This window comes from Neovison vison, chromosome 13 (assembly GCF_020171115.1).
Source record: "Neovison vison isolate M4711 chromosome 13, ASM_NN_V1, whole genome shotgun sequence".
Classification (NCBI taxonomy): Eukaryota; Metazoa; Chordata; class Mammalia; order Carnivora; family Mustelidae; genus Neogale; species Neogale vison.
The window spans coordinates 139992246-140007363 of NC_058103.1; the positions used below are offsets into that span (position 1 = coordinate 139992246).

Consider the following 15118-nt stretch of genomic DNA (forward strand, 5'->3'; position numbering starts at 1 on the left):
AACAAAGAAAATGAGAAAATGCAGGAGTGAGCAGATACACAGTCTGGCGAACTCTTGAAAAGAAGTGGGGGAGGGGCCCAGGGAGTCAAGGGGAAAAAGTGCTAAACTCAGTAACACGAAAAGTATGGCTCCTTTCAGGACTCTGAAAAGTTTTTTCTTTGAGATGTTTGACAAAAGCAGCACCTCGTATTAATACCTCTGCAATACGAAATGCATTTGAACTGGTGTTACTTTAAAATCCCAAATTTTGGCAATATCTAAATAGATGTTAAGGCCCTTACAGAAACAGTCTATTGCTACAGAAACAGTCACAACAGGAGTACCTAGGCAGCTGCTTCCATGAGAAATTATCCAACTTCCCGAGCCCTACGTGCATATGTAAGAAAATTTTCAGCATGTATCAGGTAGCAATTGCTTGATCATGGGGCCAATGGTACTTATTTGCACAGCCTGTTATTTTAGTGTGGCGTCCAGCTCAAGGAACCAGTCACTGGCCACACACACCGACACCAAATCTAATAGCTATACTGTCCAGGCTGAGAGAAGCGAAAGAAAACCCTCCTTCACTATGTTGGATAGAAAAAAAAACAAAAAAAAGTGTATGTTCAACATCAATTTAAGATACTTTAACACCACAATACCAGCTTTATTGAGGTTTCCAGTTTTCAAAGGACTATTTCTCTAAAAAACTTAATAAATGGGAGGGTTTTTCTTTTTCCCCCAGTTACTGTCAACTAAACACTCAGAAGTAAAGAATTCAAATTAAAAATGGCAACGACTGAGTTGACTTTCTGACAACTAAAAAAAAAACCAACAACAACAACAACAAAAAAAAACAAAACAGAGCACTGTTCAGCTTTGCTATCCCTCTCTATCTTCTGTGAGTTTACTAGTAAATCAGTCCTGAGTTTCACCATGAAAATAAATTACAACTAAAAGCAAAGGTGATGTCAAAATCAAGTATATTCTCCTCATTTGACCCCATGGACTGAATTCAAGAAGTAGTACTGGAGGCCTAATTTAGATTTTCATACCAGAGTCTAAACATGCTTAAATTTGAACACATTCTAGTCCTTTTCCAAGTAGATATTTTAGTTGGCTTTAGAAACACCTTTCAAATAAGTTCTGATCAAAGATGCTTTTTGTTCTTATTTTAATTGTTGGAATTCTAAGGCCTGACCCCTGCATATAAAACTAGGTTATGATTTGTAGTCACAGATCTGCTCATAAGAACACACTTCCAGTCAAATTGTCATAAAATCCAATGCTTTGTTGGTATTAGAGAGATCTTCAATAGGCCGTGCATTAACTAGAAACATCCCTGTGATAATAGATCAGAGGATATTAAAATTTATGTCTTCCCGAAAGTACTCTCAACAGAAAATGTGATAGCTGAAAGAAAACAAAATAAACTGGAATGCTACAAATACGTATTTGATCACTTTAATAATTTACAGTGTAATAATTAAATCCTGGGAACTGCTTTGCATAACTGAATAATGTCTAAGTCATCCAGTACCTAAGAAAATAGCTAATGGAAATCTTACCACTTAGGAAAAGCATATGCATTTTAATAATAGCAACATCCACATCCTTAGCCAAAGTAGAGATCACTCCTTAAAGAATTTTTTTCCAGAATTCCAAAATAAAGTGTGCGTAGAACCCCAGATAGTACTTTACATCTTGATACAATTAATTTGTTTCCCTCCAAAAATAATCATTTTTTATGCCAGCCATCTGGTAACCCAGTTATCAAAGGACAATTGCAGTGAAGAATTTTGAAAAGAACAAAAGGATCACACTTACATGTCTCTTGAAATCACCCTGTTTTACCACTAGGCTCAAATTTAACACAATCACCCCCATGTCCTCTTCTAAACTGTTTGGATCTTCCAATTTTAAAATATGTTCAGTCGTTCTACAAGTAAAAAGCAGTGAATAACGTTAGCACTTATGGGCAGTTACTATATAATCTGAAGATGCCTGGAGAGCTTACAGAAAAAGTCTCCTACCTTGGAGGAAGAGTGAGACACCAGTTTTAAAAAGCACCATATTCAGTAAAAATAACCCAACCATCTTCAAAGTAGGGGAGCTGTTTGGCATTGCCTAATTCAACAGTTGGTTAATGGATTCTTTTCTCTTACTGCCCAAATAAAATTTAAATACTTGTCTTATTTTTAGGTTAGGTAGGTTAATGAACCTGTATATTAACAGTTCAAAATCCCATACACATTTTGGAACACGCTGTGGAAGACTAAGTGTCTGACTAAAAGCTAAAATCATAGAAAAGTTCACATTTCAAAGCACGCTTTCATTTATTCAGACTTTTTTTCATTTAAATCTAAACACATGCCATTCAACGTTATCTTGAGTTCCCTCTGAAATTCAAAAAATCACAATTAGAAGGTAAAAATACAATACCTGTTAAGCTCAAGATCTCTGAGAACGACAAAGGCAGAACCCATGAAATCAGATGTAGTTAAATCTCGGTCATATACCTACAAAGAGGGAAGAGGTCAGCAACACACATTAATAAGGTAAACCAACCGAATTTATTGAACTATTAATACATGTGACAGGCTGGGGATTCTGAATTCGGTCTTCTAGATCTAAAAAATAATTTGCACTATACAGTTGAGGCATTAGGCCAAGCCAATGCTGAAAACGAAGATTATTCAAACTTGCCCATGTTCGCCTACCACAGCCAAAACAACAGCAGAAAATACTCTTAAAGCAGGATTCATGTGCATTAAAATGTTACGCACAATGGACTGCTCTCTGTAGTTTAAATGGTGTCTCATTAAAATTTAGTATTTTCCACGGTAAGCAGATCTGCCAATTAAATAGAAATTTGCTAAAGTTTCTGTAGCAATCCTATCCTGCGCTCAACTCATGCAGTTTTAACCCAGATGTTAGAGCAATTGATGCTTACACCCGGTAGCTTACAGCTCTATTAAGTATAAAGTTATTCCTAATGAGAAAGGCTTTCCTACTTGTCGCCACTACCCCAGCTGTAATAATTCTTCCACGTGCAATAACTTTAAATACAATCAATGGAGATATTATTTCCACTCTGATTTTCTGCAGAGTATAGACCACTGACCTGAGAAAAACATACAGTTTCAATGAAGGGTATAAATAATTCCTTCCACACTAATATTTTTCACCCAGAGCTTAATAATAATAAAAGAATTGGGAGACGTGGTCTTTTTAAGGGGGCAAAGACTGCTGAGAAATCAATGTGTCTAACCAAAGAGCAGATTCGAAAGCCATCTGTGATTACCTTCACACGGAGCTTTTGATCAAGGCTCTGAATGGGAAGTACAACTATCTCATCCCAAACTGGGTTCAAGTTCTTATATATGACTTTACTTTTGTACAGCGTCTTCCCGTTCAGCTTAAATTTCACATAGGGATCACTTGTGCCTTTAAAAGAAAAGAAGAGAGCAAGACAGGTTTTAAAAATACACGTTAAAGCCCAGGATCTCCATTAAGTAAAGATTCTTTCCACACTCCCCTTGGCTCAAAGCATTTCACGGAGTGCACCTAGGACAAATGTCTCCCTGTGCAGGGATTGAAAGCCCCAGAGGTGGAGAGGAGAGAAAAATGAAACAATTTGGGGGTAAATGACTGATTCTTCTTTGCCTTTCGTGGTAGAATACAAATGGGCTCCTTGAGCTTTTTCGTTTGGTTTCCTTCTGAGTATTTCATCACTACACCACCCACAAAAATTCCAGAAACAAAATTCACCAGCACCAGCCCACGGTGTCAGGAGTCCTGGGGAGAAGCCCACCCCTCCCAAGAAGGGCAGCAAGTCCGTGAAAAGGGAAAGAAACCATTTTCAAACACTTGGCCAGACGGCTCTCTACTTTCAGATATAATCATAATCAATCAATCAATCTCTGGGACACACTGGCTCAAAAGATGGGGCCACAGGACGAAGACTGGAACCAGGGGGCAGAGAGATTAAAATGACAAAGTTGCCATTCTTCCCAGCCTCCTGCACCTGCAGCAAAGCCCGTGAACATTGTCTCGCCCCTGGTCAGCTGAAGCTACCCCAGCCAGGCCCTCAGCTGGCCTCAGGGCCCACACCCCTGGCCCGCCCAGCTCCTCCCCAGGGAGCTTTGAAACAGACGCCAAGAAGAATGAGTCATGTCCCTCCAGCTATGATATCCCAAGCAGAAAGAAGGGCGGAGGACGAACCCTCCTCCCTACTTCCAGATCGGTTTGGGGGAGGGGGGCGGCTGTGAACACACGCTGTGAATTCTCTGCTTTGCATGTCCGTGCATGGCTCTAAGTATGTCACCATATTTGGGACACACTTGTGTCTGAACACCCCGGGGACGGTGAAGAAAGAAGGCACAAATGAATGAACAATCAGTGAGGAGAGGCCTGAAGGCCGGGCAATGACGCCACAAAGACAGGAAAAATCTCATCTGAGGAGTTAGACTCTTACAATGGACTGTGAAACAATCATGATCAGTACACAAAGACCAACATATATTCCCTGACATACACCCCAGGTGCCGCGGACGGTGCCCAGCACAGGTCCCGTACGTTTACAGACGTGAATTCCTGCTATAAAGTCAAGCCAAAGTAGCGAAAGATATTATCTCAAAAAATAATTAGGCTGCTCGGCTGCAAACCTTTACTAAGCCATTAATACCTATCCTTCATTACTTTAAACTTTTATTTTCATTAGCTCTGTTTTTTGTTTTTTGGGGGGGTTTGGGGGGTTGATTTCTATTTAGCTGCTGTATTAAAAATGACTGACCCCAAATGCGATCCCTTCGCCAACTACTTTACCAGAAAGGGATTTCCCTAGAAAGCAAGATCAAACACATTGTTGAGAAGCCTTCACGGGCGACCCAAGGTATCATCTGGACAGTAGCCTTCCGGCATGGCAAGCCTACCAGCTCTAAGACAAAGAAATGAAACCATAGACGTACAAACATACGTATTCGACTCTCGCATCGTAAGTTTGGCAACACGGGGACCGAAGCCCCTGGCAGTCTTTATTTTATAAAGACTTGGACACACACGCACACGCCCAGTGTTTGCTGGCAGCTGTGAGCAGGATAGTAAAAAGGGACGCATTCACAGCCATCCAGTGCAGTAGTCACTAGTGAGTGAGCAACACCCCCCCCCTTTTACAGTACATGAGAACACCTCTGGCAAGTCAGACTTTAACCATCATTCGGATATATATATATATATATATATATATATATATATATATATATATATATATATATAAAGCAGGGGAAAACTATAATAAAAAGAGGCCTTTAATTAAATGAAATTGCCACTCTGGGATCAGGCCTTCATGCTTGTCAGCGTACTCTCAAAATAAACATCTCAAAACCAGGCCTCGGTGGTGTCACTTTCTCACAGGCAAAGCATACTGGGTAATCCCCAGGCATCTTGACAGCTACATAATGTTCAAACGGTTTCACGGGTGAATGGCGTCCGTTGCGTGAAAGAAAATATTAATGTCTGGAATTAATAGAAAAAGGGACCAGGGTTTACAAAGCCAAACAAGGAAAGAGGGTGTCAAGTTAGTGTGGCGTTAATTGTTAGGGAGAATTTGAGAAAGGGGGAGCACACTGTGATTTTCTCCGGGAGCCTAAGTGCCTCAGCGTCAGGAAAGTGACATCTCAACTAGGCAGGTTCTGAAAAGGGGTCCGCGGCTCAAGAATGCAACTCCCCGAGTATGCACATGATGAGATGACACCTGAATGGCTGGACTTTAACCTTTTTCACTGGGAGCTTCATTAACAATGAGGTTCTTTGGAAGAAAGAGGGAGCAAGGGAGCGTGGCACTCTGGGAAGAGAAGAAAAAGCCAGGAGGCCAGACGGGCGCCTGCGTCCCGGCACGGCCCCCCAGCTCTGCCCTGTGGACCCGACGGGGGTCCACACAACCTCAGATGGAGAAGAGCTACGTGTGAAGCAGCCCAGGCCTGCGTTTCCCGCTGCCCTCCCAACACCCGGGGGGTCGATGCTTGCCAACACACAGACTAACGACCATTCCCTGGTCCTCCAAAAATGCTGCAGCAATTTATACTCGTGACCACAACACGTGGCTGTCCCTGTCTCTGCCCCTGCTCAATGACACAATGCCCTGTCAAGCCCGCAGACGGGGCTCACGTGCCACAGACACGAACGGCTGACTTCAGAGCCTGGCTCAGTGCTAGGCACAATGGGGAGGGGCGCCGAGGTCCGGCAGTCCCGGGGGGCCTGCTTCGGTCCAGGCTTCTGCCCCTGGCGGGCGGCAGGCACACCGTAAATATAACAGAAGGCCCAAGGGATGAGCGTCAGAACAGAACTGAACTCGGGGGTGATGCTAGCTCATAGCTCACTGGTGGGAGAGATGAGCTCTGGGGTGGTGGGGGGTCTGAGACAAAAGCTGTTGGTTGAGATAAGGGTGGACTTGAACCCTGATGTCACTCTAGCAGGGGCCACTGGCATCGAAGCTGGGGGGAGCAGAGAGCAAGATCTGGGTGGTGCCAGGCCGGCATTTCAACTGATCTGGGAAATCAGTGGGAAAAAATATAACGATAAATGAAGTTGAAAAGGCAGGTTTGAGTCGGAGCCCAAAGTGCTTTAAAATAACAAAATAAGGAGTTTAGTTCCGTTCTGTAAGAAATACAGGATGGTTTTGTGTTTTCTGTTCTTTTACTTTTTGACTCTTTTTTTTTAATTTCTTCACACACATATTAGACACGCACCGGTCTCGGGAAGGTATGAATGAAAAAGAGAGTCTCTTCTACTCTCTCAGACTTTCCTCATTCCCATTCTCCTAATACTCTGGTTTTGTAAGTTCATCATAGGAAAAAAATACAAGAATTGATTTGAACTCGAATGTAATCAACTTACATGCCTTGGACTTCATGCTTTTACAAAGCAAAATAAAACAAAACCAAAAAAAAAAAAATACAGGTTCACCAAGGATTTTTTTTTTTTTTAGCCCACTCATAAATTATCATTACTTATGTAACCAGCCACCAAATAATGGGTATTCATACTACTTCCATTTTTTTTTCTTTTTTACTAGTGCAAACAATACAATATTAAGTATTTTTGTATGACTCTCTTGGAGTGCACGAGTATATTCAGAGGGAATTTTTAACTTTGGAACCCCAGGGCACATGAACAGCCAAACCTTTCCTGGTTTGGACAGACATTGTCACATCGTTCTTCCAAAGTTTGTCAAATTTAAATACCTACCAAGAGTATATGTTTTGTACTTGTTTCTTTGCATGCTCCCCAAAACTGGATGTTATATGCCTTTGTTTTAAAAAAACAGCAGATGGAAAAATGGTATCTCTATTTTTCTCTAATTTTGACATGTTGACTAAAGCTTAGGATCTTTTCATATTTTAGTGACCTACGTTTCTATTTCTCTGTCAGGGAAGTTCGCATGCATATCATTTGTCCATTTTTCTAAGATCTCATGGTTATTTGTTTCAGGATTTGAATGAGTCTTTAATTATAGAAATCAGCCACTGGCTATAAATCTTGTCATAATTTGTTTATGCTTAAGCTATTTCTTGCAGTATGTTTTTTTTTTTTTTCCACTTTTATTTAGTTAAATTTACCAAAGTTTTATTTATGGCTTTGTCATTTGACATTCTGCTTGGAAGAAATTTTCTCACTATAGGATTTTAAATTAGCTCAGCTATGTTTCCTTCCACTAATCTTGTAGTTTTTCAGTTTTTAGACATGAATCCTTCGTCCATCTGGAATTATTTCAGCGTAAGGAGGGACGGAAAGTCAGGTTTAGGTATGAACAGGAGAGTAAAAATGATCAGAGCCTAGCTTTAGAAATATAAATCTGGTAGCCGCTTATTATGTAGGAGGCAGAAGAAACTAACAAAAGCAAGAAAAGCTGGTGGTTGAGATAAGGCCACCCCAGGGTGCTGGGAGGCCAAGCAAGAAGATCCAGACCACAAGAGCAGGCAATCTGGGGCTTCACCGACTGTGCCCCTCAGAACCTCACCTGGAGGGATGCTCTGTGGTCAACAAAACCAAGAGAGAAGCTGTTTACCACTTCCTTCCTTGGAATACTGACGTCTGCTAAGAAGGACGTTCAGACAACAATACCAACACCCCGAAACTTTTCTACCTTGTATTTCAGAAAATTACTTCTACATAAAAACCATTTTACTAGGAGCCTCTATGAACGTAATAGGAGATTCCTCCAAATCAAAGGTCTAGAAAGTAAGATGGATGCCCCAAACTTGTCTAATGTGCATGGTACAGGTATTAGAAATACGTGGTCCAGGAAAGCACGACATTTGAAATAAGACGGTATAAGAGCGAAAAGCCCTTACCTGCCTTTTCATAACTTCCTTTTCATAAAATCCCACTTCCTTCCTTGGGCAATTTTACTGTTTCCTTATGTCTTACGATCTTCACTTGTTTCTAAAAAATGTATCAACCTGGGTGTCTGCGTGGCTCAGTTGGTTAAGCATCTGCCTTCGGCTCAGGTCATGTTCCCAGGGTGCTGGGATGGATCCCCACATCGGGATACCTACTTAGTGGGGAGTCTGCTTCTGCCTCTGTCCCTTCCCTCTGCTTGGGCTCTCTCTCAAATAAATAAGTAAAATCTTAAAAAATATACACTAAGCTTTTAGGATCATCTCAAGAGCTGAATGACCCAATATACTTCAATCATAGTCTCTAGCCATTTGCTGAGAAAGTCCCATAGCAATTGCTATTATTTTTAGTATTACTACTCAATTAATTTAAAAAGGGATGAGTACAGAACAACATACGCAGTGTTAATGAAACATTCGTTTATTTTAGCTATCCAAGATAACATGTACCAATTTGTCTCTGTAATCTCCCTTCTATAGCCCTCTCTAATGCTTTGAAATTTCTATTACTTTTTTTTTTCTGAAATTGAATAGAAAATTCCATACAGACTTCTTACAAGATCCCATTGATTTGAGGACATTTCCCTGAAACAATCTGAGCTTTCCCAGAAAGAAAGGATTGTATTAAGAACTAAATAGTACTAAGCATTCATGGGTATTGGCTACCTCTCTACCTACCATCCTAATGTTATTCATTGAGGATTTCAGATCACTTTGCATATATAATCTGGAGAAAATGACAGCTCAGAGAGGACACAGGACATCTCAAGGAGAGAGTCATCAAGAACCATATTTGTTCTCTTGGCATTTTATTTATCTACTGCCACACTGAGAGAGTTATAGAGGGGGAAAAAGGGTCAGAAGCAACAGAATTGATAAGTAGAACAGACCATATCATATTGACTGGTTCAAGAATCATCTAATATGCCAATAAAATAAGTCTGCAATGAAGCTATAATTACAAACTTCTCTTTGTTTTTTTATACTGTAACTCATGGCCATGGTCGTGAAGCAGAAATTCAAGATGCACTAAAAGGAAAGAAAATTACTACAGTCTAGTAATATAGTGATATGCACCCAGACTTTACACACACACTCAAGCACTTCACAAGAAAGGAGAGACACCTGGGTGGCTCAGTCAGTTAAGCCGCTGCCTTTGGCTCAGGTCATGATCCCACGGTCCTAGGATGGAGTCCCATATCGGGCTCCTTGCTCGGCATGGAGCCTGCTTCTCTCTCTGCCTCTGCCTGCCACTCCCCCTGCTTGTGTGTGTTTGTTCTCTCTCTCTTCCTCTCTCTGACAAATAAATAAATAAAATCTTTGGGGGGAAAAAAAGGAACCAGCCTTGGGGCGCCTGAATAGCTCAGTCAGTTGAGGTTCTGACTCCCGGTTTCAGCTCAGATGATGATCTCGGAGTGGTGAGATCAAGCCCCATGTTGGGCTCTGCACCCAGCAGGGAATCTGCTTGAGGTTCTCTCTCTTCCTCTCCCTCTGCCCCTCCCCCACTGAGTGCCCACACACATACTCTCTCTCTCTCCCTCTCTCTGATAAATAAAATCTTAAAAAAAAAAGAACAAGCCTTCATATTAAATTTTTACTTGCTTTCTTTAGTCAATAACATTTCAGTCTCCTTTGTGCCCATAAATCTAGTTCTACAAATCAGCTCAGTGGTCATTTATGTGTATATTTGTGCATATAAATAAAATATACCTTTTAAAAACTAGCATTCCTCATTCAAAATAAAAATCCATGCAAACGTAATATTTGTAGGCAAGAACCTCCTTATTTGCTATCAGCAAAGCTCACTGGCCAAGCAAAAACATGTCAGCCATAAAAAAGAAAGGTTGTCAGGCTAGAAAAGTTTCCTAATTAAACGCACTTCTCAGAGAAGTTATTTGTTTGTGAAAATAAATTATCTCCACATGTTTGCATTAAGTTCACATTATTTTAATATCCGATAACTTTGGCTAGGCGATCTTAAGAGTGGACACAAGACAACAATTATTTGCCAGGTCTTTAGGGAAACTGAGATACACATCAATGAATTCATCCTGTATAAACAGTATCTGGAAATATGAAAAGTGTAAATTTGATGTTTTTCTTATACTCCGGCTTAAGAGTAGTAAGTGACTAATCAAACTATTTATAAGCATGCATTTAGAATCTTTCCAATATTATACACATTTAGAATTTCTCTTCGTGGCAGAAAAAGAACCGAGGCTTGGCCATTTTTATAGGAGACCGGTAAGTTCTGACTTTCTTTGAGGCTGCCGAAGTAAGAGCCAGATCAGATTCCCAGAAAAAACAGCCAGTGAGGATTTTTGAACAGCTGCTGCTGCCCCCTTGCGGGGACGCTCAGATTTGCACGTCAAGTTCTGACCTTCAGCAACCACAGTGGGCGTTTAGGGGAATTCAGAGGGCATTCCTCCTCAGTCACATGGGAAAGAAGAAACAAGAATTAAATAAAGGGAACGTACTTATTCTCAGAATCACCCTCGCCCTCATCATTCTGGAAGATGGTGGCAGCATGCTTCCTGGAGCTGTTCTCTTCTTACCAAGCACAAAAGAACAGTTTCCTACCCAACCATTTTAGTGTTTTACTGTATGTGTTCTGCCACTTAGCACCTCTTAGTTGAGCTATTCCTGAAGTTTTCTCCTGAATATGACAGACCCCTCTCCTCTAAGGGAGCCTGCCATGAAATGCCTCAATGGCACTTTGCTCAATACCTGCCCATGCAACGTGGGATCCTGCAACATGGTGGTAAAGCCATTTACCAAAATCTAGTATCGGAAACGATTTCCAATGACCAACTGACAGTGGGGTCAATGATCTGAACTTAACCAGTTTTACCAAAACTTGTTGAACTATTTATGAAGTTCAACAAAAACTTGCTTATTTTTGACTATTTCTAAGTTTATATGGAGTAAGTGAGTGGGACCTAATAGAGCTGTTGGAAGTAAAGTTCTTCTGGGACCTTCAGACTCCCCCTTGTACCACGGCCTCTCTAAATGTTCTTCGGGTCCACCTACCCCACACCCAGGCTTTGCTCCCTATCCATCTTCCCCCTAATATCTTCTCCTTTTCTGTCCTGTCATTCATCCCTTTCTGGGCTCTGCAGTCCAGACTATGGCATGTCCAGTCCCTCCCCCTTTATTTTATTTTATTTTATTTTTGGACTGACAAATATTTAAAATTCTGTTTTCATTCCGTCTTCATAAACCAAAGAAAAACATGACCCAGGAACCTTCAGCTGTGTTTAAAAGTTCTCATTTCATAACTTTATACATACCATTTTATAAATATGGATTAAAGGAAAACATAATCAGTAGACTGACAATTTCAGTAAATTGGTCAATGGGCCGTTTGGTGAACAGATTATTGGACAAATTGGCTTTTGGCGAAGTGGTCATTGAGCGATGTTTACAGCCGTGTTTTCCGTCCAAAGCACACAGGGGTGTGAACCTCTGCTTCCTGCAGCAGTTATGACTGTCCCTGTCACGTCAAGCTATGAAGGACCCACATAGACTTAGAAAAAGACCCAACAACAGTAGAAAAGGAGAGGGGAGGCAGTGACCAGGACACAGCCATGTGAAGAGAGTATAAAGTGGGTGAAGGCAAAAAAGAAGACAAGAGTGAGTCACATGACCCATGAATACACCTGCCCAGCATCCCTGCAGAGGGCACAAGCTACCAGATCTGTATGTTTTCACCGCTGGGAGCTCCAGAAATCCATACTACCAAAGCACACACCATTATTCGTACCCTAATTTTCTCCCTTCTGTTCATACAAATCCTAAAAATGTCCTCAGCCCAGGCTATTGTTTGGGAGCATAAGTTTAAATGTAACGAAAGAGACAGCAGCCTCCACGGAGAAGAGACAAAGGATGGGAGCTTGGCAATGACATTAACGGCGGTCATGCTCTCATTCAGTCCTCCCAAAGCTGGAAGGGATAGCATTATTTATATCGTTGTTTGAAAGATGAGGAAAGTTAGTGAGTTCGCAGAGCCAAGCCTCAGACTCAGATCCACGTCTGTGTGAAGTCTTCGTAACTAGAGCAACTTTAAAGCCTCACCTGTCCCTTCCTTCTGAATCAGGATGATGGCTCCAGCCAGTGCAGCGTGGAGAAAGTCACATGGTTTTCCTTCCAAGGCTGGGCCACACGGTGGGGGATCCAGCTCCTGCCCTGTGCCCTACACTCGGCTGCCCGATCCGAGGCGTGACAACTCTGAGCCACAGTGTTTCACAGAGCGGCCTCGAGTGGAACAGACCTGGTCTTCCAGCAGGTTCCCAACACTGGCGCAAACAGGGCTTCAAGCCCCCAGATGATCACTCCCAACAGGGGAGACATTCTCAACCTTCAAGTCTTCCCAGCAGACATGGCAGACGGCGTGTGGCAAAGAGAAGCCATTCCCAGTGGGCCTTGTGGAAATTCCCACGCCCGGAATTCACGAGCATGGGGTGGTTTGGGGTTGCTAAGCTTTGTGGTCACTGGTTACAAGGGGATAGGTTCTGGAATAATCGCCTTCACCGTCGCATGCTCTGTTCTCTGCCTCGACTTCCGCGTGCCAGGTGTGTCTGGGGCGTGATGATGGCGTGACAGGACAACGATCTCAACTACGCCCCAAGAAAATCACAGGACGTACAGAGATATACGGATGTCCCCTCTGAACTTAATTCTCTGTATAAAACGCCCACACACCCTGCAGCAGAACACAGCAGATCAACCTCACAGTGAAACGGAGTCAGGAAACAGAACTCCTGAAAACACAGCACGCAATGGGGACCATGTTATATTGACACAGAAATGAGCATCTGATAAACCCACTCACTCTGGGGGCGCCTGGAGGGCTCAGTGGGTTCAAGCCTCTGCCTTCGGCTCAGGTCATGATCTCAGGGTCCTGGGATCGAGCCCCTGCATCGGGCTCTCTGATCAGCGGGGAGCCTGCTTCCCTCCCCTCTCTCTCTGCCTCTCTGCCTGCTTGTGATCTGTTTGTCAAATAAATAAAATCACCCCACTCAGTCTGGAGAAGCCCCCATCCACCAAATGGAAGACATGCTACATTAAGTTCAAGTCAATGATCTTCAGTTGGATGTAAGGCCATTTGTTATGTGCAGCAGATACAGGAAACCTGCTGGTCTCGGTCCAAGGCACTTCCTATGAACTGGGACGGGATCCCCCCGAAGGAAGAGCTTAACCAACTCTATAAAACAGAAGAGTACCAAGACCGTCTAATAAGCTGGTCAGGAGGCACAGAACCCCAAAACAAAGTACAATGGAGATCTCCCGAGGAAAGGGTTCCATTGTGGGAACACATTAAGGCTCTACAGACGAACACGGCCGACCAAGGATGCTCAGTATCAAAATGGGAAAGGGATCAACAGAAACGGGTTTCAAAAATCAGCCCCACTGGGGCACCTGGGTGGCTCAGTGGGTTAAGCCGCTGCCTTCGGCTCAGGTCATGATCTCAGGGTCCTGGGATCGAGTCCCGCATCGGGCTCTCTGCTCAGTGGGGAGCCTGCTTCCCTCTCTCTCTCTCTCTGCCTACTTGTGATCTTTCTCTGTCAAATAAATAAATAAAACTAAAAAAAATTTTTTTAAAAATCAGCCCCACTTACTTGCTGAGGTAGCTTGGCAGGTTGGCACAACCCAGCAAGCAGCGAAAAGCCAACCACTCCCTGTGATTTCAGACGGGGGTCTGCCTCTCTGAAAGTCTCAAGTTGACTCTGAATGATCACCTCATACACTGGATGGCTGGGTTTCTGTTGCTCGCACAGAGCAAGCCAGTGATCTCACGCCATCTGGTGTTCAGAGAAGGTACTCCAACGTGAAGCAAACACCAGGGTTTTGCAAAAGAACACTGATTGCGATCTTTTGATACAGTAACACTGGTGTGGTGCTGGCATATGAACAGAAACAAAACAAAACATCTGTGGGGTTCAAAGAGAAATCCAAGAAGCGACCCTAATGTGTATTGCATTTTAATACACAATTAAAAAGTGGCAATCAAATCATTAGGGAAAGGAATAGTTAGTCCTTGCTAATTAAATATCCATTTGGCAAAAAGTAAATCTAAGTTCCCACTCTGCGCCAGAAAATAAAAAATAAACTTGAGACAGATCAAAGAGATAAAAGAAAAATGTCAAAAAAAAAAAAAAACCAGTAACGAGAAAAAATACAGGTTGGTGTTTATCCCTTTCAAGAAAGAAAGGCTCTTATAAAAACAAAGGAAGAAACTCTCTAGAATAGGATTGTAAGACTTGAAAAGAATTTTGCAACAAAACTTTATAAACAATTTAGAAGGCAAATGGGAAATTAGAAAAATATACTGGAACATATCTAGAGAAGGGAAGAATGAGTGGCAGTAACAGATAGAATGGGTTTTGCACAAAAGAGAAGCAAATAGCTCATAACCAAATGCATCTGAGGGACCAAAATTACTAATAGAAATTGAAACAAATATAATACTCTTTCTCTGTCAAATTAACAAAGATAAAATCTACACACAGTGTAGGTGAGAAGTGGAAAGTAGACCATGAATATGCTATTGGTGGGTGAGCAACAGAGGGAGATATTGCCAGCTGCAATTCTATAATGAGAACCTTGAAATGCTCAGATTAATGGACACATCTGCAAAGAAATAAAAAAGAAAGTCATACGCCCAGATTTTAGGCACAGCAATGTTTATTTACATGGTGCATTATTACTGAGGATAAAAATGTTGAAAGAAACTGGAATAT

The 15118-nt window shown here is 42.1% G+C and overlaps 1 protein-coding gene across 1 annotated transcript in view; it reads right to left on the reverse strand.

The window, feature by feature from the left end:
• Positions 1–15118, reverse strand: part of MCTP2 (multiple C2 and transmembrane domain containing 2) — a 187500-nt gene that overhangs the window by 145732 nt on the left and 26650 nt on the right. The window contains exons 4-6 of the mRNA XM_044232181.1: positions 3284–3426; positions 2422–2498; positions 1807–1918 (exon numbers count right to left, since the gene is read on the reverse strand). Coding sequence (XP_044088116.1) covers positions 1807–1918; positions 2422–2498; positions 3284–3426 — 332 coding nt within the window. The remainder of the gene's footprint in view (positions 1–1806; positions 1919–2421; positions 2499–3283; positions 3427–15118) is intronic.